General features: G+C 53.7%; 7 protein-coding genes across 7 annotated transcripts; 3 read left to right on the top strand and 4 right to left on the bottom strand.

Annotated features, from left to right (window-relative positions):
• Nucleotides 1-480: 480 nt before the first annotated feature.
• On the bottom strand, nt 481-1,568 carry BO80DRAFT_431464 (uncharacterized protein; the record flags this gene model as incomplete). The annotated part of the gene is made up of 4 exons (XM_025720742.1): nt 481-1,016; nt 1,062-1,105; nt 1,160-1,450; nt 1,513-1,568. The coding sequence occupies 4 exons, from the start codon at nt 1,566-1,568 to the stop codon at nt 481-483; spliced, it is 927 nt and encodes a 308-aa protein (XP_025579870.1).
• A 1,642-nt stretch (nt 1,569-3,210) lies between these two features.
• BO80DRAFT_139013 (glutathione S-transferase family protein) lies at nt 3,211-4,234 on the top strand. Its single transcript, XM_025713668.1, has 2 exons — nt 3,211-3,462; nt 3,525-4,234. Exons 1-2 carry the CDS (start codon nt 3,409-3,411, stop codon nt 4,128-4,130), a joined length of 660 nt encoding a protein of 219 aa, XP_025579869.1. The 5' UTR covers nt 3,211-3,408; the 3' UTR covers nt 4,131-4,234.
• BO80DRAFT_138999 (long chain fatty alcohol oxidase) lies at nt 4,206-6,792 on the bottom strand. The gene is made up of 3 exons (XM_025713667.1): nt 6,322-6,792; nt 5,160-6,271; nt 4,206-5,107 (listed from the first exon to the last, which is right to left on the bottom strand). The coding sequence occupies exons 1-3, from the start codon at nt 6,690-6,692 to the stop codon at nt 4,338-4,340; spliced, it is 2,253 nt and encodes a 750-aa protein (XP_025579868.1). The 5' UTR covers nt 6,693-6,792; the 3' UTR covers nt 4,206-4,337.
• Nucleotides 6,793-7,530: 738 nt separating this feature from the next.
• BO80DRAFT_421562 (uncharacterized protein) lies at nt 7,531-9,906 on the top strand. Its single transcript, XM_025718633.1, has 4 exons — nt 7,531-8,220; nt 8,278-8,403; nt 8,464-8,532; nt 8,586-9,906. Exons 1-4 carry the CDS (start codon nt 7,998-8,000, stop codon nt 9,614-9,616), a joined length of 1,449 nt encoding a protein of 482 aa, XP_025579867.1. The 5' UTR covers nt 7,531-7,997; the 3' UTR covers nt 9,617-9,906.
• BO80DRAFT_490556 (rRNA (cytosine-C5-)-methyltransferase RCM1) lies at nt 9,679-11,579 on the bottom strand (the record flags this gene model as incomplete). The annotated part of the gene is made up of 2 exons (XM_025723643.1): nt 11,276-11,579; nt 9,679-11,178 (listed from the first exon to the last, which is right to left on the bottom strand). The coding sequence occupies exons 1-2, from the start codon at nt 11,471-11,473 to the stop codon at nt 9,679-9,681; spliced, it is 1,698 nt and encodes a 565-aa protein (XP_025579866.1). The 5' UTR covers nt 11,474-11,579.
• A 506-nt stretch (nt 11,580-12,085) lies between these two features.
• On the top strand, nt 12,086-12,861 carry BO80DRAFT_461381 (GNAT family N-acetyltransferase; the record flags this gene model as incomplete). Its single annotated transcript, XM_025722446.1, has 1 exon — nt 12,086-12,861. Exon 1 carries the CDS (start codon nt 12,190-12,192, stop codon nt 12,859-12,861), a length of 672 nt encoding a protein of 223 aa, XP_025579865.1. The 5' UTR covers nt 12,086-12,189.
• Nucleotides 12,862-13,303: 442 nt separating this feature from the next.
• On the bottom strand, nt 13,304-14,347 carry BO80DRAFT_345391 (FYVE zinc finger domain-containing protein; the record flags this gene model as incomplete). The annotated part of the gene is made up of 2 exons (XM_025715324.1): nt 13,304-13,732; nt 13,928-14,347. The coding sequence occupies 2 exons, from the start codon at nt 14,345-14,347 to the stop codon at nt 13,304-13,306; spliced, it is 849 nt and encodes a 282-aa protein (XP_025579864.1).
• Between the last annotated feature and the right edge of the window lie 9,897 nt (nt 14,348-24,244).

Below are 24,244 nucleotides of genomic sequence, written 5' to 3'. Positions count from 1 at the left end.
GGTGTGGGGGGTTGATGGGGTTGAGGGGGGTGGATGAGGAGGAGGAAGAGGGGGAAGAAAGGAAGGGGGTCTTGGGGATGGGATTGGGGATGGGGATGGGGATGGGGAGGAGGATAGGGAAGGGGAAGGTGTTGGTTTGTGAGGGGTGTTTGGGGAGGGTTTGATGTTAGGTATTCATGAATGGATGGGATTCTGGGGGTAACGGAGGGTTGGTGATCTTGATTATTGGGAGGAATGGTTATGGTTGATACCCTGTTGCGTTCCTGTGTACGGGTTGTGGTTATGGTCTGTTCATTTCATCTCATGGTGGATGTCTATGCCAGGAGGAAGGTATGGTATGTATGTCTCAAACATATCTAACGAACGTTATCTCTCAAACAATGATCCCGTGGTGAGAAATATCTCTGTTCCGACATTAACCAACAAACACCGGAGGACAATTCAATCATCATTGATCTCCAGTCATGGCCGTCTCTCCGCTCACTCCGCAGCAACGTCAAAGTAAAACTCAACATGCTTGGTCGAGACCCCAGGTTCGTGAAACATTATGGTACTGTTCTCGTCCAAACGACCCCATGAATCAACAAAAGCACTCATGATAGCGCCCTGACCTTCTGTATTCACCTCCGCCCTCTTCTTCTTGGCGTAGCTAACATTGTGCATGTCACATTGAGGGATGGCAACCTCTCTGCCTGGCCAAAGGGTTTTACCCGGCGTCGGACGCCGGACAAATATTTCTTGGGTGCGATAGTGTGTCACGTAAACCTCGCGGAAAGTGAGTCCAGTTGTGGGTGTCTTCAATCCTAGGATCTGGTACTGCTCCAGTACACCCTCACCGTTAAAATCATCTGGGAAGGGACGAATTCCAGCATAGCGTATACCAGCGTTCCTCATTGCACGGACCATCAGGTCTTGATAGGTGGATATGGGATGGCCTTGCGTGACTGGTTGGGTAGGGGGGTCATTATGAACGTAGCTTGAGGTTGCCATGAAGGTGATACCCAGAATACATGCGACTGTACCCGCAATTGTGTAGCTGTATTCATAACATAGGAACGCACAGATGCACCAGGTCAGGATAGTCGAGACTATGCCGTAGATAACTCTGGGAACAAATAAATCAGCATCAGTAAGTATGCATCTGAAGTCGAGTTCTCACTTGTTCTGGCATTGTCCGATACCTCGAATCATGCCACAGATGGTCTTGCTGAAGAACGAGCCTTCAGGACGCTTCACGCCTGTCGGCGCGGCTTTAAAGTGCTTCAGAATCTGTTCCATTTCCGAGCTATCTCCAGGGATATAGACCGTAGTATCGGTGGTTAAGAACGTTGTGCGTGCTGTCTCCAGGTGCATCTCAGCCGCTTCAGAGGTTGCAAAGAGAAGGTACAAAGGCCTAAGGATTTTGGTGACCGTCTCACGATCCAAGCCGCCCTTTGGAGACGGTTGTTCACTATTCCAGAAGGGTATCATTAGCATTTGCTAGAAGACAAGGAGCATAAAATGGAGACGTACCTTGGATGAGGGGGCCACAGGAGAGTATGCATAAAGCTGAATGGAAAACAAAACATGTTGATGATATTCCAACAAAAGTTGACGAGCCAAGTAAAAGCCATGACTGCGTTTGCTGGCAAAAACGAGACTAGAAGAGCTTTAAGAGCTATGCGAGCCTTGAGTTCTGATAAGAATACTGAGATCTTGAGTTAGAACTCAATTCATGAAAAGATGAAGAGCTGTGACCGAGGCCAAGAGAAGACAGATCTATGGCTGCTTCTGACCATGAGGGGGTCAAGAGACAAAAGCTACTTCATATATGGATGAAAAGCCACATACTTACTGTTCGTTCGATGCTTTGATAACTGAAGACCAAAGGTTGTCATGCAAATCTCGCAGTAGTGGGGAGCTGAAGGCACCGTCAACACGGTGGGCGACGATTAAGTACCCCAACCATGTGACACAGACCCATTAAACAGGCCACCGGTGTACTAGCAATATAACAGAGCCCTTTTTAGATGTTCACTGATTAAATCAGTTCATTAGTCAGGCAGAGGAGCCTCAAGCTCTGCCCGGAGACTGATGGGACACCCTGTCGGACACGAAGTCCAACGAAATATCAATAACTAGGAGAGGATATAGTTCATCTCAGTAGATGGGTTTTGACAATATACAGTATTTTATGAGCTTATTTCTGAGGGTATTTCTGGCAATACGTTTTCATTACTTCGGTACGCAATTTTTTAACAAGAACACTTCTCATACGACTGGCTGAGAAGGAATGTTGGTATTTTGTTACACACAGTAGATGGAAGGACCCGATTAGTACACATCATAACAATCGTGATAGAATGTAGGCCATAGATTCTTCAATGATATGTTAGAATTAGAGAAAAGGTCTTCTTGTACATCCGTATGCCTCATATAATAGAGACATCTCGTAGGAGCTGATTGAAGCTGCAGACAGTTCAGCGATTACAAGACTGCAAAATCAGTACAGGTTTGGATACGAGAAAAGAACGGTCTGTACAAAGCTATTAATCTTCAAATACTAGTAGTATTTGAAGACTGAGACTGGTCATAGGCATAGGACAGTACCGGAACACGCTATCCATAATCTATCAGGCCAGTGGTCACTCATCTGTTATCGTACTGTCACTGTCACTTTCCGTCCTCTCCTCGCAACCCGGTTCACTTTCTTCCAACACCCAGAGCTGCCAACAACCGAACAATCTTAATCCATCTCCGATATGCTAGTGACCGTGAGCTGTCGGCTTATCTAACCGAGCCGGCTTTGTTCCCCGCGTCAGGGAATGATCCAGGTTCCAGCAACCTTAACCGAGGATATGCCAATCAGACCGGATGGATGGCGCCTAGCTTGGATGACGCCATCCAACCTCGGCAGCAACTCACGATATACTTCGATCTGGTATCCAGGAACCAGATCTGAATGTCTTCAATCTCCATTTATTCTCATCCTTTTTTCTCGTATTCTCGAAAGCAATTGCCAGCCCGGATAGCACCGGCAACGAGTCTCTGACGTCCCGTGCAGAAAATGCTCGTTTTCTGCTAATCAGTCTACGAAGCTTCAGCCAGGCAGATGGACGCAGTAAGCATGGTGCAGATCAGACTCAGCATTCCAGCAGCTTCGTCCAAAGTGATCGACCTACCTTTTCATTCGATCCACCTTCCATTGCCTTCCATCAGGGGGCAATTCAGAGTCCACCGCCATTCGGCTGATTTGTCATCGACGTCTGATGTTTAGGAATCAACCCCGCTGCCCCTCCGTCCACCCAGGGGCATCTATACCTCGCATCCTTGGCACCTATACTTAAGCGGCGGTCTTTCTTCTCAATCATTCATCCTCAACAATCAACCACAATCCCCTTGTCCAAACAATCCATCCACTCATCCACAATGGCCTCTTTCGGAACCATCTACAGCTACCCCAACAACCCCCGGGTGATGAAGGTAACCAAACCTACTCTCCACCTGAGTCTGTTTCCCACAAACATCCAGCTAATGCAAAACAGACCCAGGCTGCCGCCAACTTCAACGGCCTGACTCTCACCAACGCTGAGTTCACCATGCGCGTCACCAACCGCGAACCCTCCTTCCTCGCCAAGTTCCCCATGGGCAAGGTCCCCGCTTTCGAAGCCGCCGACGGTACCCTGCTCGTCGAGTCCGATGCCATCACTCAGTACGTTGCCGACAGTGGCCCCGCCGCGGGACAGTTGCTGGGAGAGAACCCCGCCGAACGGGCTCTGATCCGTCAATGGATCTGTTTCGCCGACACCGAGCTGAACTCCAGCATCGCCCTTCTGGCCTACTGGAGACTGGGCTTCCGCGAGTATAGCGAGAACACCGAGAAAGAGGGTTTGGAGAAGCTGAACCGCAGCTTGGAGTACATGGAGAAGCGTCTCGCTGATCGGACCTGGATTGCCACCGACAGATTGAGCTTGGCGGATATCTCGGTTGTGGCTGCCTTGTACTGGGGCTTCGCCCTGGTGATTGATGCGGAGATGCGGAAGAACTACCCGGGCCTGGTCGCTTGGTATGAGCGGACGATCGAGAGCGAGCATGTCAAGGAGGCTTTTGGCCCCAAGAACTTCGTCGAGAAGAGGAAGGAAGCCAACTAGGTCGATGGACCCTAGTCCCGACGCTAATGATTTATGACGATAGTGAAAATAATACAAGTGGCATTGTTCAACGGATGAATAGAGTAGTTGCACGGCTAGCAATATGAACCATCATGGAGCCAGCCACAACCCGCGGTTCCAAGTATCAATATATCGAGTATGAATGCACAAACGAAGGGGCCGGGATGAAATTGTTCCTTGTCCTCATTACAAACGGGCCAGGACGGTCTTGTCGCTATCCTTGCGCAAGGATCGGGCAAGATTTCGACTGGCCCAGTCGGCGATGGCCATATTGGTGATCATCGGGTTAACGCCACTGGCGCTGGGAAACACCGACGCATCCACCACATACAAGCCCCGGGTGCCCCAGACCTGACAATCCGAATCCACAACGCTGGTCCTGGGAGTCTTGCCCATGCGACACGTGCCCATCTGGTGTGCACTGGCAAACATGGTCCGCTCCGGGTCGAGAGGTCTCTTGCGCCGGAATTCCGCGATCCACGCTTGGAGGGCCGCGTTATTTGCGCCTTCTAGATCCTCCGCATCAGACTCCTCAGGGCGGATGAACGGGGGCATTTCGCGCCATGTCGTGTGAAACTCCTTTGCGCCAGAAACAAATGCCATCTTCGCACTAGCGACCAAGGCCTCCGCAATGTGTTTCCGGTCAAAGGTCGAAACCGTATAGTCGACCCGGCATCGTCCATCGACAGGATCGGGATAGACTCGCCCAGAGTCTCGATCCCTGGAGAGCATGATCAGGCCGGCCGTTCGAGGAAGCTTGTGGGCCCACATCTTGTAATCAAGACCACTGCGCCACGGGAAGATAGGAAGAAAGGCAGCGGGTAACATTGACAGAGCTTCGATCTTAACGCCATGCCCATGCCCATCCAGATTTTCGAACTCGTTGACGACAGTGGTCAGCGCAGCACCTTCCCAAGGGCGGATCTCCTCATCCATCACCACACCCGCGATAGCGACTGGTTATCATTAGTCACTGCGGTCGGACATTCTCCACGGAATGCAACTTACCAGGATGTAGGTGGAGGTTCCGACCAATGTGAGGATTCTTCAGTCCGCTCCGTAGGAGCAGCAGGGGGCTCTGCAGCGTGCCGCAGGAGATGACAACCCGCTTCGCCTTGATAATGACCTTTCGCCGGATGGCAGTTACACCTGAGCGGCATAGATACGCGTCCATAGATTTCCAGACGCCCTCGATACCTGATGCCACCTGACCATCTTTAGTGTCGGTAAACAGAACTTTGTCTGCACGAAACCCTTCGACGAATGTCGCGCCTGCGGCGCCGGCATCGGCCAAAAACGTCTCCGTTGGGCCCTTTTTCCCGGTCGAGTGGCAGCCGAGGGTACAATAGCCACAATAATGCTCCGTGTGCCCTGTATTCTGCGGCACGGTCTTTGCGGCGTAGCCCAATCGCCGAGCGCCTTCCAGTAGGAAGCGGTTCGCCGTGTTGTGCTTGATATGCTCAGTGTCAACCCCCATCCGCTCTGAGACGCGATCCAGGCATTTCTGAAATTCCATCGAAGTGAAAAATGGCAGTCCCTTTTTCGCCCATTCCTCGCGCACAAAACCCTGCGTCTGTAGAGCAGCGGACCAGTTGACGGTGCCACCGCCACCCCAGGTTGAACCAGCCAGGATAGCCATGGAGCCATCATCAGTCGCAACGGCGCCTCCTCCCTCGAACATGCTCACAAATCCCTCATTGAAGTTCATGGGGAAATGATTCGACGTGTAATGGTATGACTTTTCTACCACCAGGACTTTATGACCTGCTTCGGCGAGATTCTTCGCCGCCACGCTGCCACCACAACCACTACCCACAATGACCACGTCGGTCTCGATGATCTCAGGTTCATCTGCGGAGGGGAATTGTAGGAAGCTGTACTTGCAGCCATTGGCGGGTTTTCCGTGAACTGGCACCCTCGGGAAGCCGATGACCGGGCAAAGAGTCGGGCTGAACGTCACCCACGTCCGCTTGAAGATCCCCGTGAGAGCCCGATAAACGGCTCTCAGCGGGCTTAGCCGGGAAGTCTCCCATCCGCGGATGATCTCTTCACGAATGTAGATGGGCTGATCCTGAATGGGGGTCACGGACCCTGTCAAGACGAGTGAACCAGCTCGGGTACTGTGTCTGTTAGCTTCTGCACTGATCAGTGAGAGCTTGGAGTTGCGTACTTGAGCGCATTCAGGATAAACGCCAGGCCATTTCTCCCTTCTTCGTGCACATATTGAGAGAAGAGGCGCTCCAGCCCCTCCCGGAACCGAGGATTGGACGATGCGTCTTCCTCTAGGTACTGGATGGCAATGGTAGCAGCGTCCGGGGAGGCAATGCTTCTGGTCAATGTTGAGAGAGTTCGATTCAGGTCGGAATGCGGTATCACCTTGGTCGAGGCCGACTTGTACGCTGTGGGGCTACGGATCGAAGGAATGACCGTGTCGGCCAAGGCCATGAGGGTGGTCCATTGTTGGTCGGTGAAGATTTGCGTGGATGGGACAGGAGGGAGAGTCACATCCAGCGGGACGTAGTGAGCGGTCAGTTCGGCCATTGGGCACAGCTGTCCGCCTGCTCCAGTAACAATAGAGTACGGTCAACGGCTCGAGTGAGGTCGAAGATAACAAAGGACGGACAATGGGTAAAGCTGCTGATATCCCAGGGTTGTCGAGGAAGGGAGACGAGCTTAGCTCCCCGTCTGCCACTCAAATAGCGGACAAAGAGGCACCTTCCTGAACAGCGGCACAGGGGGTCCTAGACTGGAAATGCTTGCGAAAGAGGGGGATCAAAATTGACTGGGAAACCGCCACGGAGCGATCCCCATACGATCCGACACGCTCCACCAGTGACTGAACGACCCCATATTTGTGCGGCTCGTCGATCAGCCCAATTCACCGAGGCAGCTCGGAAAAGGGGGTTTGGCTTCGCTTGAGATGCTGGAGAGGAGTGGAGCAGTCCCGAAAGTCTACTGTGCCTTCCGTATAGCAAACAAAAGGCCAGAGCATCGTGAAGCTGGCGTGGTACTGCAGCTGGTTGGCTGGCAAGGCCATGCTGCGGATCCGCCGAGGCCAAAGAGCGAGTGCTGGTGCGGGGAATGGGCGAAACCGAGCCTCGTCGGCAGTATTTCAACGGTTTGATACGCTTGCCATGTGAGATTGGCAGCCATCCATCTGGCTCACTGTCTATCTCGCCCATCCGTCGTCGTGCGTGTTCGTCATGATGTCGTGAAAGCAGACGGGCGGCCCCAGGCCCCCCAGGCCATATCCGCGGTACCTCGACGGGTGGCTTGCGATGGAGACGAGCGCTGTTTGATCATGATTGTTCCAGCCCTCTGTTGCTCAGACCTCCGAGGATACAAGCTCCTGACCCTGGTTCGAGGTCGACGACACCAACGCGAGCGAACAACGCCAAAACCCAAAGCCAGGCCACGGCGGTTCCTTTTGAGGCCAGGCCGGAATGCTGGCGCCGAAGCTCCGGGCGCGTAACTTCAGCTCAATCCGTCGTGATCAACCAATGCAGTTGGATCGGGTGTGATTCAACACTGGTTTCCTCTATCTGCGTGTCGCTACTGAGTTCAATCCGGTCACCTTCTGCCATCGTGTTCTTCCCTGGGCTTGTTGATTCCATCGGTCCAGAGACGATCCGAACGGTAGCAGTCGGCCTGACTCCTCCACCTCCGCAACCGATCGCCTTGACTGCACCTATCTGTATGTGCCTGAACGTCCTTCGGGAGACGGGAGATTATCCAACCGGTCTCATTTGAAAACCCGTTTCGATTTGCGACCGTGTATCGCCCCGTGCGGGCCGCCATCGCAGCCTCATCCGTCCGCGCCGGCGCCTTACAGCTGCGCATCCACGCATGGATGGACCCGAATGCGCATGGATTCAATCCCTAAATCTGCCCTCCGTTGACCAGAGCATCTTGCAGGCGGCAGGAATGGCGAGTGAAGCTGGCCGATCGATCCTGAGCCAGTCGCCCAGCAAACGGGAGCCCAAATGCACGCTTCCGCCTGAGAAGGTCTTCTCGATCCAAATAGGAACGGAGCTCTTCCGGCTCTCAGGAGCCTCCATTGCTTCCGATGGTCAGTCGATCCATCTCGGTCGTGCGCATGGCTGATCTGTCACTAAACGTTCTGGAGCCCCGTCATATTTCTCCCGCTTCTTCGAAGAACAGCTGCGCCTGCATGGGGACGTCTCGAACGTCAGAACCCTCTACATCGATCGCGATCCGACTACATTCCAGGAGATTGCTAAGCATCTGCAGGGTAGGCACATGCCACAACTTCCGAAACATCGTGCCTTGATTAACCGTGTTGGCTCACTAGGCTACCATATTTTGCCCAAAGATGGGCCGCAGTTCGTGAAGTTCTTCGCCGATGCCCAGTTCTACAGCTGTAGGGACACCCTCAGCCGTTTGCGAATCATAAACTGTTGCTGATTCCTCCAGTGCCTCGACTGATCTCTCAACTGTTCGAATCGGAGATCTTTGTCCGAATCGGTGGCCGCAATTTCCAGATTCCTCGCGACATCTTCTCCGGCCCTGGCGATACCCCGAACTTCTTCACGTTGGGATTCGCGGCCTTCTTTGCCTCGCCGACGGAAGTATTCCCCGGGCTCGACCGTCAAGGTCTGTTGCGGCCACCAGCCATCACACCACCCAGTGTCCCCAGCCGTTCAGGGGAAGTCTTTGCACAGCTCCTCCACCTCCTTCGCGGGTATCCTCTGGACATTCGGAACGAGGCGCATCGCGACGAGCTCCTGCGTGATTGTCGCTACTTCCATCTGCGTGGACTGGAGCAGAAACTTATACCGCACCACATCAGCTTCAACCCCATCCGCAAACGGGATGAGATTATCATCCGTCTCGAGGACGTCCGCCGGTCTGGCATTGACATCGAAGATATCCCGCTTCCTCCTGGTCAGAATCAGACAGACGTTGTGTCCGCGGGCTTTGTTACCTACACTCGGCCTTTTATCGACGAGAAGAAGTATGATTTGATTCTCGAGATTGGTGACGAAAGCACCGTCCTCGACGTGACCAGTCGACGTCCCACGTTCCTCGGCGCCACAAAAACCCGCATAACCAGTCTTCTGCAGATCATAGCCAGCAAGAAACCCAACCAGAACCGGCTCGTGCAGCTAGACGGATCGCAGCCCCCGCCGGAGGACCGTCTGTGGGCCTCGCTGTCGGTGGACACGGATTTGACCATTGATGGCGAACGCGAATATTTCCCGGACATTCTCCGGGACAACACGCCTGGCCTGGAGCATCTTGCCGAGGAGCCGCAAAGGAAGCGCAAACGCGTCGATGAGGGCTCCATTGAACGTCCGTGGGTGATACGCAACGGACAATGGCGGTTGTGCCTGCAGCCGAGGGCGAAGGGCGATGGCATGGATTTTGTCATGGTCGCGGTGAAGTTGGACGTGTTTACACGGCAGCGAACACGCAACCGAATGAGGACATTTCTAGGGTCATAGTCACTATACTATACATACATGACTTTCTTTACTGTACATGTCCGTTAGCTCTAGACCAGAGATCAATCCGAGAATCCCTCCCACTCGTCATCCTCCTCTTCCTCGTCATCATCGTCCTGATCTTGACCCTGATCCTTACGTTGATACTCAGCCCCATTCCCATCTTCAACATCTCCATCCCTCACAAACCCGGCCACAAAGAACCCTCCCGTCCCCTCTTCATCCCCAGGCCAACACCTTAAACACCCCTCCAACTCCTCATCCGACAAATTCACATCCACCTCCACCCCCTTCCCACCCTCACCCTCCCCCCGATCCTTCCTAATCCCCCTATACTTCCACTTCCTCATGCCCACCGGCTGCTCCTCCCTCCTCAACACCCTCCACCTCCGCCTCTTCGCCACCTCCGACGCCAAGATCCTTGACACCACCGCCTCATTCTCCAATAAATGGATCGAGCACGTACTATACGTCACCCGCGTCGCGGCCGGGAAACTCAGCGCGTGTTCCACGATCCGCGTCTGCAGATTGGAGAGTTTAACCAGTCGCTCGGTATCTGTTCCGGAGACGGAAACGTCGTTTTCGTCGGTTGCGGAGGTGGGGGTGGGGGTTGTGGGGGTTTTGGTTCGGTTGCTTGTGCCTTCGTCGTCGGGTCTGCGTTTGCGTTTTTTGCCGCCTGCGGAGAAAGATGTAGATGAACTGGAGGTGGATTCCGGGAGAACGAGCTTAGGGACATCATCTCGGCCGATGATACCACTTCCCGAGCAACTAGGGTCGAGGAGAAGACCGCTGACGTTCTCGAAGCGGGGATCTTGCGGGTCGAGGGCGAGGAAGTCTTGTCCTGCGAGCACGGTGACCATTTTATCGGCGCCGGCGGTGGTGACCATCTTCTGGAGGGTTTTGGCGCGGAGTTGCGATTGGTCCATTGAGTAGACGTGGTATTTTTCCTGGGTTTCTTTGGTTTGGGAGTTTTCGGTGGGGGAGGATTTGGAGAGGAGGGAGGCCATGTGGGTGGTTTTGTTGCCTGGGGCGGCGCATCCGTCTAATAGTCCGCCTTCGGTCCATGTGTTGTCGCCGATGAGGAGATATGCCGGGAAGCAACTGGCTTTATCTTGGAGGATGATTTCGCCGTTCTTGTACGCTGCTGAGGTGATGAATTCCGTGCCGGGTGCCACGGCGATTAGGTCGGGTACGTGGGGGTCGATGAGCATGGTTTTGCGGCCGGGGATGACGAGGTCCGCGAGGGTATGGACGCGCTCGTAGCCCGCGAAGGTGGTGGACAGTTGGTGCGACATGGTGGTGAGGATGTTGTTGATGCGGACCCAGCGGGGGTAGATGGATGTGAGGGGGCCTTGGAGGGCGAGTTTTTCCTTTTGGATTGCATCTTTGAGGTCCGGGATGGAGGCGCAGCCGCGACGGACGCGCGCTTTGGTGAATTCGCCGCGGAGACGGGTTTTGTGACGCTCGATGGCGAGGCGGAGGGGGTGGGTGGAGGTTGCGGCGAGGCCGGATTTAGTGAGGAGGTGGTCGTGGACGAGGAGGAGGGAGAGGAGGGGGGTTAGCTGTTTTAGGGCTGGTTAGTTGGGGTTCTCGAGGGTGGGAGGGTTGGTATGGGGTGATGTTGTCGATTGGAGCGAGTAATCAAGGAGGGGGGAATACCTTTGGTTCCAGTTTCAGGATCCCTGCAGCCTCAATGACTTCTTTGAGGAGAATGTCCCATTTTGAAGCTTCGATGATCAGGGCGTAGACTTGCGCCGGGGAGGACTTGATGTTGCGCGCGGTGTAGATGCGCGATTTGAAAGAGCCGCCGGTGGCAGGCGCCGTGAGCATAGACACGGCGTCGTAGTAGAGCGACATTGTGGTTATTTATTGCATGGTTGGTGGTGGAGATGGGCAAGATGTTGCGATGCGATGCGATGCAGGAAAACTTGGTGTTTGCATTGTTTGTTGTGAGGATTCCGAAGAGAAGGCCTTCATAGTAGGCCTATTTCCACAATTGTTCCTGAGGAGATATATGAATTGGTAAGTATATTCTAGGCAACTGATTCTAGATGACTCCAGTAGATAAAGTCTTCATATGATGTACAACATCCCCATTCCAACAACCTGCTCCAACCAAGCCGGAACGCTTATCTCCGCATTTCCGTCCGATCTATAGCTACGGCGGACTATAGCGACCTGTTGCGTCAGCATCAAACACCGACTAGACATCTAAACCATAATTGAGAATTTCATGAGAATCATCATAAAGTTTATGGCTATCAGGCTAATCCTGAAATCTTGTTTATAAGTAATCATTCACCCTGATCTAACCACCGCCGAGTATCATCTAACCCAGCTCGTCCCTACACAGTATAGCGCAATCACCAACACTATACCAAACACAGTAATTACTGGGATGTATGTCAAAGGTAGGGCGTATCCCAAGTCTCAATACTCCGTACTATCACAAAATCACTCTTCCCCCAGGGTCATTCTAATACCTAACCCCCTCCCCATCCCAACCATCCTTTCATCTTCAACTCACCACCCTTCTACCTCACCTCCTCACTGCCAACCAAACCAACGCAACAATGCCACCAACTTTCACAACCACCCTAATCCCACCCCCAGGAAAATCCACCCCCCTCACCCTCCCCACCACCACAACCACTACCACCACAGCAACCACCACCCCCCTTACCGACGCCCTCACCATCCGCTCCCTCGTCTTCATCACCGAACAACACTGCACCCCCGAAAGCGAAATCGACAATGACGATCCCCGCAGCTGGCAATGGGTTATTTACCACCACCCACACCCCCAATCCCCCTCCTCAACAGAATCCAAAACCCCCATAGGCGTAATCCGCCTCGTCCCGCCCCCTCACCCACCACACGAGATCCTCACACATCCCGAACGAGCGCCAGAGTTGCCGGAGTGGGATACCGCCCACGAACCGTACGTGAAACTCACCCGGGTGGCGGTGGTGAAGGAGTGGAGGGGATATGGGCTGGCGAGGAGATTAGTGGAGGAGGCGTTGGAGTGGGCGAGGGGTCATGTGGGGGAGATTGAGCGGGCGGGGGAGGGGGTGCTGGGGACGGGGGAGAGGAAGGAGTGGAAGGGGTTAGTGTTGGTGCATGCGCAGACGCAGGTCGAGGGGATGTATACCCGGATGGGGTTTGAGACGGATGAGGGACTGGGGAGGTGGGATGAGGAGGGGATTGAGCATGTGGGGATGTGGAGGAGGGTTGGGTTGGTTTAGTTGTGAGGGTTGAGGGTTGAGGGTGATTATGGGTAGAAGATACAATAGATTACATAGCATAGAGGAGGTTGTGGAGTCATAAGTCTATTGCATACCATGTAGTACTCCGCGCCGAAAAGGAACCAACAAAAAGATCGCCGCTCATAAGCAACCATGACGGGGTATCCTGAGAGTAAAGAAAACAAGATTAAGAAAGAAACCCCTCGCATCTGACGACGATCGGTCGCAGCAATCAAACAATCAAGCAAGCAAACAACGCCCGTAGCCCATTAGCCATTAATCGCAATATCGTCCCAACTCCCAGCAATGACCGAATCCGAAGCAAGCCCGGCAACAGATCGGAATCGACGAAAATATGTTCTAAAACAGGTATGTACGAAGTGAAGGACACCCGCGGTGAGGTGCGTATAGACATGGTCATCAGCACGTGATGTCGTAAGGTTTAGAAGGTACTCCAGTTCCAGCCCCGAGGAACGCTGGCGGCGATCTCGGTGTTCTGGCCCAGGAGTCCAGCAAGGGCGGGCTTGGAAGCCTCGTCCGGCGAGGTATCCGAGTGCTCCGAGACGGTGTTGTCGTCGCTCTCACTGTCGCTCTCCGCGGCCTTGCTCTGCGCATCGAGGAGGCTCTGGATCTTGCTCAGGCGCTCCGTGCGCGACTCCTCCCAGCGCTGGTAGGCGCTCCAGCAGAGATCGCAGGCACGGGAGGAGACGCCGTCGGGGTGGAAGCGCGCATTCTGGTCGAGCGGGACGACGTGAGGAGTGTGAGAGGAGCAAAACACATGGCCGCAGTGGCGACAGTGATGGCGACGCAGGAAGAGGCCGAAGGAGGAGCGGCAGGTAGGGGAGTCGCAGTTGGGAGAAGCAGAGTCCGCCTGGAGAGAGGGCTTGTTAGCAAACATTCCCGCAATCAAGGGGTGTTGTGCGAAATCCGCCGGATGTCGTCATAGCAATTGCGCGAGATCGCGCAAGTGGATGCTTGCGCAACACAAAGCTCCGCTTGCGCAATGCCGACACTATTAAAGCGCACGCGCCCACCCGGGTCGGAAGGGAAAATCGGATTCACTTACTTTCCAGTGATCGCGAGTGGGGAGTCCAGTCACTTCACCCAGATGCTCATTCTTCATCCACTCATCCTCTGCCAGCTTGCTGACGGAAGGACCGCTGTTGTAGCTCTCCATGGTCGACCGACGGGTGACGGGAACACCGACTTCGCCTTCATTCAGGCTGTCCAGCGAGCCGTGCACGCTGCGGGGAGGAGTCGGGGGAGAGGAGGCCTTCTGGGGACGCTCCATCGGACGCAAAGCAGCGGGAACATAGAGCGGACCCTTGAGCGGGCGGAGCTGCTTCGACTGCAGCGGAAAGTGCTGATAGCGAGGAGAAGTGGGCGAGTTATTCGCGGGGGAAGTCTCGGCCGAGTTGCCCGGAGAAGGGTGACCGTAGACGGTGAAAGCAGGGGTAGTGGTCGCCGTAACAACGTGGGTAGCCATTTGGTCGATATGATATCAGAGGTGTTGAACAAGAAGTGGAAGAGATTATTCGAAATGGTGGTAGAGAGGAGAGTAGAAAAGCGGTGGAAGTAGTGGAAAATAGGGAGGACAGGAGGTAGTAGTAGTAGTGGCGGTGGTAGCGGTGGCAGGTGAGGGAATTAAGTGATATCGCTTCACCGGTTGATATCAGAGTGAATTGATGTGATGATGCCAACAGTAACAGTAGTGAGTTTAGATCCGAATGGCCATTGACAGAGAAGCTGGGCGGAACCAGAAGGGCATCGCAGTGGCAAGCGGGTGGGTGGGTTAAAGTTCGCGATGACGCTGGGAATCGTTTGAGATCCAGGGAATCAATCAGCGGCGTGGAGTCCGAAGTATAGATGATATATACTTTTGAAAGTATAGATAGACAGAGAGATAGGAGAGGTCGTGGGACTCGAATCTAATCGGGACGAGTGAAGGGAAATAAGCGGGCGATGAAGGGCTACTAATAGTCTAAATGGACGCCCGCAGGAATGGATGAATTATTAAGTGGCACTCGCCGGACGGGGATGGCAAGTCTGGGAAGGGCAAGGGAATGGGCGAATTTTGCCATGCATTGTGGAGATGCGCTAGTCCGATGGAGTCTCCCCGAGAAGGATAATAATAATAATAATCCAAAATAATAATAATCATCATCATAATTTTAAATTAACCCCCCCCTCTGGCGTCTCATCTCGTCTGCTTGGACTCGATAGGTAGTTCCGACGGGGGCGCTCCCCCCCAGTAGGTTGAGGCTAGAAAGTCCCGAAGAAACGCAGCCGGTGGAGCCGTTGGAGGATCGGAGGCAACACGACTGGCCGGTGCCAGTTATCGTGACGAGTTGACTGAAGTTACTTTGCCAGAGTGGAGGAATGGAGAGATGCTTACTTACATCCAGCCGGCAGAGTGCAGTCTTGCCCCTTGTTATCGGATAATATTCTCCTCTCTGCAAGATTCCTAGGAAGCACCCAAGACGCTGACCGATAGATGGAAGGCCCTAATCATGGGACGAGGCATCACATCCACCCCCTGAACCCGAGTCCTGAAAGACCAGGAGGACAACTGGAGGATCAGGAGCCGTACCGATCGTCCGGCGTTACCAATGCGTAACAGCAGATCGGATGGGTTCAGGCCAGGCTAACCCCAAACCAGCACGGCATTTTACCGAGGTTTCGTACTAGTGTGCCATTAACCCTCCCAGCCCAGGAATCTAGTACTAACAGACTTGGGATATACTTGGACCGGGATTTGGAGAGGTCGGATACCACGCCGGAGTGTTACTCTGACCGTGTGCTTAACAGCCCGTATTATTACTATGTATGAAGGAGATGACGAGGTTTTCCCGTCTGATATGAGACGCATGTAGACTAGTCGTCGTTGGTTTCTCCGTAGATTGGAATAATGGGGATGGGGATCTCACAGGCTCACGGGACCTCCTGGCCTGCCCGGTTCCTGTACGGTATTGACGCTGGCAAGTGGGAGGGATGGACGAGAGCGGCCAGACAGGATGGATGGATGGATGGATGGCTGCAGGAGCCAGTGAGCCAGTCCCTTTGGCCGAAGTCATGATGACAACACCCCCTGCGCCCTTGACCGCCTCTTGCTTCTGGGCCTCAGTCCCTTCCCTCCCTCCCTCCCGCGACGGACATTCCTGCGATCGAGGATCTACCGTCCTCCGTATCTACAATCGACATACCACATACCGCCATCGATGATTCATCGCGCGGTATGCACCAGGCGGTCCCGAGTCAACTTTGTATCATCTCCCGATCTACCCTGAAGCAACCAAGTATGCATCCCGGTCGAGTGGCCAAACCGGTTCATTGGCCTTGCCCGCCTTTGACACGGCATCTCGACGGCTCAAGCATATGATAACTTTCCCCTTTGGGCCATCTCCATTGTTCTCCCCCCACTCCACCTCACGATCGTTCCCATCTCCAAAGTCCAAAATCCCAAAGGCAATTTTGCTCTGAAGCATCCAGGCTCCGCTCAGTCCGCTACTCCATCGTAGCGTGCACCAGTCTCCAGTCTCCATCCCCCAACCGCCCTGGGAACGACGTCTGCCGGCTTCTGACCACGGAACGCTCGACCGGTGAATCTCCCACCAAATCAAAATAGGAAGGCCGCTCATTGGCCAGCGGACTCCACCCGGCCCTGAGGTCCACTGGCCGCCTTGACCGCGCTGACTTGCTCTCTTAGGAAGAGTTCACGAGACCAGGTGCTACATGGGTGTTCCTCAACCTCGGGACCAGGGCCAGTTGGTGGCCCTAGTCGTACTATGTAGTACCCTACATTGGACCTCCCAATAATCGAGGGATGCGTTGCAGTTATTGGTCGGTCTTACCATCACTGGTCCGTCCCCTTGCAAGCGCCCTCCCTCCAAGTCCACTGTTCTGGCGGTGACTGACCGACCGTTGTCCTCTTTTCCCGTGCCAATCAATCGGATCGGATAAGGGACTGGACTGGGAGACATCCTGATGGATGAGGGATGGCTTCAGTGAAAGTGGGAACCAATTACCCGGGAGAACGGCCTTTCCCAATGCGGTGGAGCCCTCGACCTCGCCTCCGGATTGGAGACCTCCTGCAGCTCGTTATCGCTGCTACATGATTGGTGCAGAGGGTATTGCCACGTTGCCATTGGTCAGTGCCCCAGCCAGCACGGACAGACCCCGAACCCGTCGCCTCTCCAGGGCGCCTCGTCGGGCAAACCGCCTCGAGGGATTATGTAACAGAATCCACGAACCGCGTCGCGTGTAGAGACCTCGGTACCGCATCGGGCTAGCGCTTCCGGTGCACCTCGGCCGTTGAGCCTTTGACTTGCCGCTGTCGAGTTCAGCTGGAGTCACTGGAGTCGCTGGTGTCGCTGGTGTCTCCTCTCCTTACGATTGCCATCCGATTGATTGGGCTGCCAGGCACCCGGCCCTGTCAATCACCGCGGCATCCGACCGAGGCAGCCAGTGCCCGGTGTGCAAGTTGGTGATATCCCCAGCTGAATCCCGCCTCGAATATTCTAGTCGGCGTGGGAGCCGCTACGGCGAGCCTAAATCGGTGGAGGATTCCACTCCTGACAGGTCGCCTGCTGGTTGGTGCAGAGCGCCGCCATGGATGTAAGACATCCGCGGACTTACATGCACTCCATCCTCTCGAGTCTTCACATCCCTGTCGCTGCAGCTCTAGCTCGGGAAGGGACTGGTGGCAGGATGTACCTAGTACCTGACTATCCAGGATGTGTTCCCTGCGACGAGCCTACCCGGACGTCTCAGGAATTAGCGGCTGTCCTGTCCGGCTTAGGAAAGGATGACAATGGCTGATGCTATAGCCGCTGTGTGAAGTGGAAGCGCCTGGAAAAGAGGTGGTCTCAATTTCAGGCGATTATGAAGCAGGCCGCTTAAGCGCTTCGCCGGATCGACCGCTAGACATCAAACACGGATGTAACCAGGAGCAGGCACCTGCGTTCGACTGATAACTGAGGCGACTCCGTGTTTAAGCGCCAGACTAAGCATCCAGACGGTCGATCCATCAGATTAGACGATGGCCAGATCCTCAGAACCAGGTACATCTGCTATCCCTGAGGCCTGAGGTCCTACGGAGCTCCGGGACAAAGAAAGCAAAACCAAAACAACTTTACGAGGTAGCTTCAAGCCAATCAGATCCCACTTAATCACCCTCCCCCAATCTACTGGGGAGTACCAGACAAAGGAGACAGCTGGAAAAATCTCGGCATCCCCAAACTCTACCGCATCCGCGCAACCCGACACTCCCCAGCCCCGAACCACGGTTCTCACCAGAGGAGACGACAGCTCGTCGATCCATCCCAAAGCAGTAATCTCATCGAACAGTCGTGGAAGCCTCCGTGCCCGAGAATTGCCCCTTCCCCAAAGTCAAAATTCGGGGTGATGAACAACGATGATCCGAAGATCACTGGCGGTGGGCGTCTGGGCCTGCCATACGTATACTGGTGTTCTGCGATCCGTAAAGTGGGTGTGCGTACGTGCCACTACGGAGTACACAGGACACACAACACAGCCGAGCCGACGAGACTAAGAGATAGGCAGTGCCGGGAACCAATGTTTGCGATGGAGCCTGATTTTCGTTCTGTTTACAACCTTAAAATAGTCCAGTACGTATGTACTCGGCCGGTGGATGCACCCGCTGGATGCACTGATGCAGAGTCGACTGTTTTGAGTGTTGGGGCGGATGTGTTGTGCAACTCCAGGAACTTTAGAGGGCTGCGCTGCAGCTGCAGTCCAATTTTGGTTGATTTTCAGCCTATCTGCATCCGGGACTCGATCGGGTTAGTCACATCCAACATGGACAATCGCATTCACTAGGTACAGACAACCTGTACGGATTACTACTAACTACCTTTTCCTTCAGTTCGCCCCAGCCCTGTCTATACAGGGTACAGACTACAGGGAACATCACGGGATACCTAGTACCAACCCACAACCCAAATATATATTCTCTACACAGTACACTCAGCCTCAACCCTACCTCCCTGGACAATGCACACAACCGTAACAACCAAAATATATATTAATTACCATGGAAGCCACGTATTCCACAATCCATACACAAATTGACCAAATCCCAGTACTGTAATAACCATCCCATCGAATTGACAACTAGATACTCCCTGACCCATCAAACCCCTCCAAAACTCCACCAATCAAATCCCTTCCCCCTCTACATACCTACTAGTACTAAGAATTAACATCCTTATCACCAGAGCCTCACCTCACCTCCCCTCCAGGATAATCTCACCCAGCGATGATATCACATCACTGAACCCTTCTAGTCCTTCGTACTGATAAGCCTACTATCTACCCAAGACAGCAGAACCACTAAGATACGGAGTAGAGAGAGAGACAGCTTAGTACGCACGGTCACCCAAGTGTCATTGCGTGCTTAACCTTGCATATCTGTCAGTGTCATGACTCCATACTCCGTACCCTGTACGCAAGAGGTAAGGAGGGAAGGAGGGCGTTGGGTTGCTGTGCATGATGGCTGTTGCTGTAGGGTGCAGGATTTCGCTTGTGGGTATGGAGTACGGAGGACTCCGTATGTATGCATGTAGCTAAGTAGGTAGGTATGTACGCAGGTGCTTTGACGTGCTTTGACACTGACACTGACATTGACACTGACACCTATTGCTGGAGATATTTTCCTCGGACGTGAGGTGAGGTGAGGGGTACTGGGAGGATGATGTGTTGGCCTGAGGCATTGGATACTAGATCTAGGTAGGCCTGTGAGATTGGGAGGGTACAAGTTAGATTTTCAGAGGCTATCTTTGTGAAGGTATATTTAGGAGTCGTCTGGGTCTAGATGTTGGGATAGGTATTTTAGATGTGAGGATATATGGAAGTTATACTATGTACTATATGTTGGACAAGAACATGGACTAACTACGATCTACTGAGTTGAAGATGAAGGTGCCTAGAAGAAGTATTTTCTTTGAAGATAAATCATACTAGTGAGAGGAGTAGAACACATGAATTTTACTATGACTGGAAAGTATCATACCCCAAGACCAGGCTACTACAGTAACACCCATAACAAAGCTACCCCTCCGTATCGTCCAGACTCGTCAGTAAACAGATACCAAAGCAAACAGGTCAACCCCGCCATCGGACCTCACTACCCCTCTACCGGGGCCTGTCTAGTGTCTACACAGTAGCTGTCGCCAATTCCCAGTCCAACAAACAAAGCATAAATTCCCGCAGATCTAGAGCGAGGAGGTCGGCGGTCGGCGGAAAAACCTTTGCGCAGTTGCCCGCTGCGGTGCTGATACGCAGGCTATACTTAGCCGGATAGTCGATTATCCCATTGCATTTGTCAGGGTTCGGAGCACCGCGGCCTCTAGCCCCGGCTAGCCCGTCCAAGCTGAATCCTAGTCTGGGTTGTGGCGGTGGTATTTCAGCGGGTCAGCAGTGGCAAGCGATCGGATATTTACTCTGAAGGCGAGAGGGGCTTTGTTTACTGGAGTGTGGACTCGGACTGGTGGCTAGACTCGTGTCTACTTTGTCGACTGTCGAGACTTGAGACTAGAGGTATAGGGTTGGTGCCCAAGCGCGATGGCGGGGTATGGAATTACCCCTCTCTTTCACCGCAGCCCCTCCTTTTCTTTCTCCTCGCGCAGCCGCGTCTGTCCGCGATGCCCGCTAGTTCAAGTGACATCACGAGTATCTATCGAATGCAGTTGGCGTCGAGCAGCGCTGCATCTCACCGGGTAGTGCGTTGGCCGCTCAAGGGCGGTGATCCTTTCGGAAGACTGAATGCTTATCGGCCGAATCCCCGGGCTCGAAGGCCAGCGGCTGCACACCACTCGACACTGCCATAACCTGGTACTGGCATAACCTGGTAGCTGGAGATAAGATCGGGAGAACCCCGCAGCTCACCCTCGTCGTCCTGCTTGAGATTCACCCTCATAAGCGGAGACATCAGCCACAAGTGCAACGATCGGGCCGAGTCGATAGGTCAGCCTGACAAAGAGACAGCAGGGCCTGCAGCATCGGTCACATGCGGCTGCCCCTCTTTTGTTCCGATCAGATTCGATACGAGAGCATCGCAGACTCCCGAGCCTGGCCGTCCAGACGCGCCGCTGACCCAGCCAGATCTGCACCCAACTGGACGGACACGTGTCGGCCCTCCATGCAATTCATGCGTCATCTGAGGACGGGGATGGGTTCGGAATCAAGGCAGTACACGCTCGTTGAACGGGATCCTGCCAGCATCGCACCGGGTATGCGCCGGTCAGACAGAGCATTGACCCTTTTCGTCCATGGGTGATGTCTTACATCCAGCTGTCACCGCTATAAGCTTCATCGCGGTTACCAGTATTGAATGCGGATACCCCGCACTGAGCCTGCTCCGGACCTGCTCGGCCACATGCTATCTTGTTCCTCCGTTTGGATTCTTACTTGTCCGACCAGGCCGGACGTGTGAGTCGCACTTCCGACTCATCCCTAGCCCTTGACACGTGTGAATCGAGGCTATCGCGCGTATGCCGTCGCGATAACTGCGACAGGTCACCCAGGGTGCGCGAGGGGTCACACTGTGCTAGGATGTAGGGAACAGCGGATAGGGACCGTGACTGTCCAGGATCATGCACGGCGTCGTTGGACGTTGCAGGCTATCACCGAGCAGACCACGACCTAGTACTAGCATGCGGATGTCTTGTGCTCTGCGTGCTTCTGTCCAGAATGATAGACGGATCCTCGGTGGTCTAGACAGGGCGTCCGTCTGCCATTCGCATGGCCGTTAGACTGACAGCCCTCATGGACAATAGTCTCGACTAGCCCATTGTAGTTTATCAGGATATCCACACCGAGGAGCCTGGTTCACATGTCTATCGCCTGTCTGACAGACCCCAGGCGCTGGGACGCCTGACCTGCGTAATCGAGCCGATTCAGTGCAACCCCTCCCAGACTGACCGTCGCCCGCAGTCAAGCCACGTCCAGATATGATGGTTGCCACTGGCATATGCCATGAAGCATGTGACTTTTGACTGGGCGGTGATGACACAGATCTGGCTGAGTGATGATCAGTAGGAAATGAAGCTCACGGATGTCAAGCTCGGGCTTAGCTGGGTGTTCTCTGCTTTGCATAGTTTGCTGTCCCGACATAATGCGTCAGCACAGCACACATCTCTGGACAGGCTGTTTTCGAATTAGTTCGGTATGTGATAGTATGGTCGGTGCATGCCACACCTAGCCTTAGTAGAGAACAAAGCTGGGAACCATCATAAAGGTCAACCACGTCCATACCATCTAGCTGGACAGAGCTCCCTATACACATTATTAGAGCCAGCCTGTGAGTCATGTAAGCTTAGTACCGTCCTCAGCTTGTATAGACATCATTAGACAAGTGAAATAACATTGCCCTAGGCACACGTGTACTTTCCGCCACGAAATATGAATTTGGGGTCTGCACCCGTGTCTCGATGGTCAGCAACATGAACAAGGTCTGTCTTTGAAGCGAAGGACGTCCCAGTTCTCATGAATCTGGCAGAATGCTCTCAATTGGCACTTGCAGAAGCTGAAGAATGTCAAGAGCTGAACAGAAGCATGGTTCAATAGCAGATATGACCCTCAGGGAACACTCAATAGACTAGCATCGAGCACCGCCATTCCGAGGATGACAGCTTCTTTGGCTGCAACCAGTGACAAGGACGAATCATTCGATACGTCGACATTTAGATATTGCCCGTTCGAATGCCTCTGGACTGTTATCCATTGTGTCTGCCATTAGCTTGACCATAGTGTCAACGTGAGGGGGTTCTTGGCTGCCCTCTCAATGCCACCTAGACGACGTTGAGCCCATCTCGGGCCTTGTGAGAAATACGTCAAAAAGGCTCAATCTACCCCGTTTCACCTGGCAGAAGAATATATGGAGCATGAGAAGGGCCAGACCCTTGGTCTTTTGGCCAGCAAGCGCCTGATTTTGCCGAGTTATTGTACGTTGCTGAGATGTCCGCAGAGCATGAACTGATGCAGACCAGGCAAGCCTTGCTGACCGGCCTTTCGCTTCATCTGCGTGCTTGTTCAGAGACATTTTCCTTGGGTCCAAGCCATGCAGCCAAAACAGACATCAGCTAAACACTCGGCAAAGCAATTGCGAAAGGGCTGGGTCGACACTTGTCCCTTCGTTGTCGCACGGCAAAATAGGCGGCCAGGATAAACACATTGTGTACCCCGACAGATCCTGCTGGTTTCAACATCGTTTGTCTCATTAGTCGCAGATCACATCCTACAGGGTACTCCTACACGACAGCCCCTGAATTCTGATATTAGCCGATGAGAGACCATCAGGGATCGGAATTTTCCGCAGTTCCGTGAGAGCCAATTTCTATTCCTGCAGCAGCAGCAACAGCAAGCGAAATGCAGCCCTGTGGTCTAAACTCGCTAACGTCGGCGAGCCCGGTGCGGTTCAGGTACAGACAGGCCCAGAAGCAGGTGCAATGAATTAAACTTCGACCTGTCTCAATCTAAGCGTGTCCAAGACGCGGTGAACTCCACCCCGGGGGATTGAAGTTCACTAGCGCAGTTCTGTCTTACGCAACGTTTGCAAGCTCAATTTGTGCCATGGGACAGGGCGAATCACGTTCGAACATGATGAAGCTGCCTGTTGGAGTGGAGTCGACTCCAGACTCCATGAGTGGGTTATCACGGATGATGGCCGATACCTGTGACAAATTGGTTTGTCTAACGGAAGCTGGGGCTTCCCGGGTGATCTGTGCTCCAGGGGTCCGGACCGGATGCGGTCCTCGTTGCTTAGCTGGCGTGGTCCACGGCTGGCTAGATGGGACTCCATACGGCATACACCATCAGTCGAATGTGCGGTGCTGAGGCAGTTGAAACCGAACGGCCGAGGATGAGCTGACATGAGACATTGTTGCGGGCGGGACTTCCGGGTACGTAGTTTGAGTTGGCTGTGGGAACCGCCCGATCTTTTGCCTCTAGTTTTATAGTTAGCTTTGCGTCAAATTAATTAGGTTCACTATAAGCTTGATTGATTTACTTGGCAATCCGAGGTCAATAAATATACCACGATCGAAGATGAAGCGATTGTTCTCTCGGAAATTATTACTCATATCTGATAAAGCAGAATGATAATGAGTAAATCTCAGGCCTGTAGCGGAGAGGAGCCCTTGGCCACCCCGAAAAGCAGTGGCAATGTCATGGTGGCGAGCATGCGGTGTCTGGGACTGCCAGGTCCAGTAGGCCAGAAACCAGGGGCAGGACGGCTCAACGAACGATGCAACATGGATGACGATCATTCGGTAGAAAAGCTGGGACGATTCGGTCGTGCGGCTAGCATTTCCGTGCCCATCTCGGAATGATAACCAGACGCCTCTACCTCGGGGTTATGGAATGT

Source organism: Aspergillus ibericus (assembly GCF_003184845.1).
Source record: "Aspergillus ibericus CBS 121593 unplaced genomic scaffold BO80scaffold_3, whole genome shotgun sequence".
Lineage (NCBI taxonomy): Eukaryota > Fungi > Ascomycota > Eurotiomycetes > Eurotiales > Aspergillaceae > Aspergillus > Aspergillus ibericus.
Note: the sequence above shows the minus strand (reverse complement) of the source record. Positions and strands in the feature narration are given on the sequence as shown.

What these genes read in the sequence shown, in the direction of transcription:
- BO80DRAFT_139013 (XM_025713668.1), top strand. Translation starts at nt 3,409, where the DNA reads ATGGCCTCTTTCGGAACCATCTACAGCTACCCCAACAACCCCCGGGTG. An exon ending in ACAACCCCCGGGTGATGAAG is followed by an intron (nt 3,463 to 3,524) that starts GTAACCAAACCT and finishes AATGCAAAACAG; the next exon opens with ACCCAGGCTGCCGCCAACTT.
- BO80DRAFT_138999 (XM_025713667.1), bottom strand. Translation starts at nt 6,692, where the DNA reads ATGGCCGAACTGACCGCTCACTACGTCCCGCTGGATGTGACTCTCCCT. An exon ending in TTTATCCTGAATGCGCTCAA is followed by an intron (nt 6,272 to 6,321) that starts GTACGCAACTCC and finishes TAACAGACACAG; the next exon opens with TACCCGAGCTGGTTCACTCG. An exon ending in GAACCTCCACCTACATCCTG is followed by an intron (nt 5,108 to 5,159) that starts GTAAGTTGCATT and finishes AATGATAACCAG; the next exon opens with TCGCTATCGCGGGTGTGGTG.
- BO80DRAFT_421562 (XM_025718633.1), top strand. Translation starts at nt 7,998, where the DNA reads ATGGATGGACCCGAATGCGCATGGATTCAATCCCTAAATCTGCCCTCC. An exon ending in AGCCTCCATTGCTTCCGATG is followed by an intron (nt 8,221 to 8,277) that starts GTCAGTCGATCC and finishes AACGTTCTGGAG; the next exon opens with CCCCGTCATATTTCTCCCGC. An exon ending in GATTGCTAAGCATCTGCAGG is followed by an intron (nt 8,404 to 8,463) that starts GTAGGCACATGC and finishes TTGGCTCACTAG; the next exon opens with GCTACCATATTTTGCCCAAA.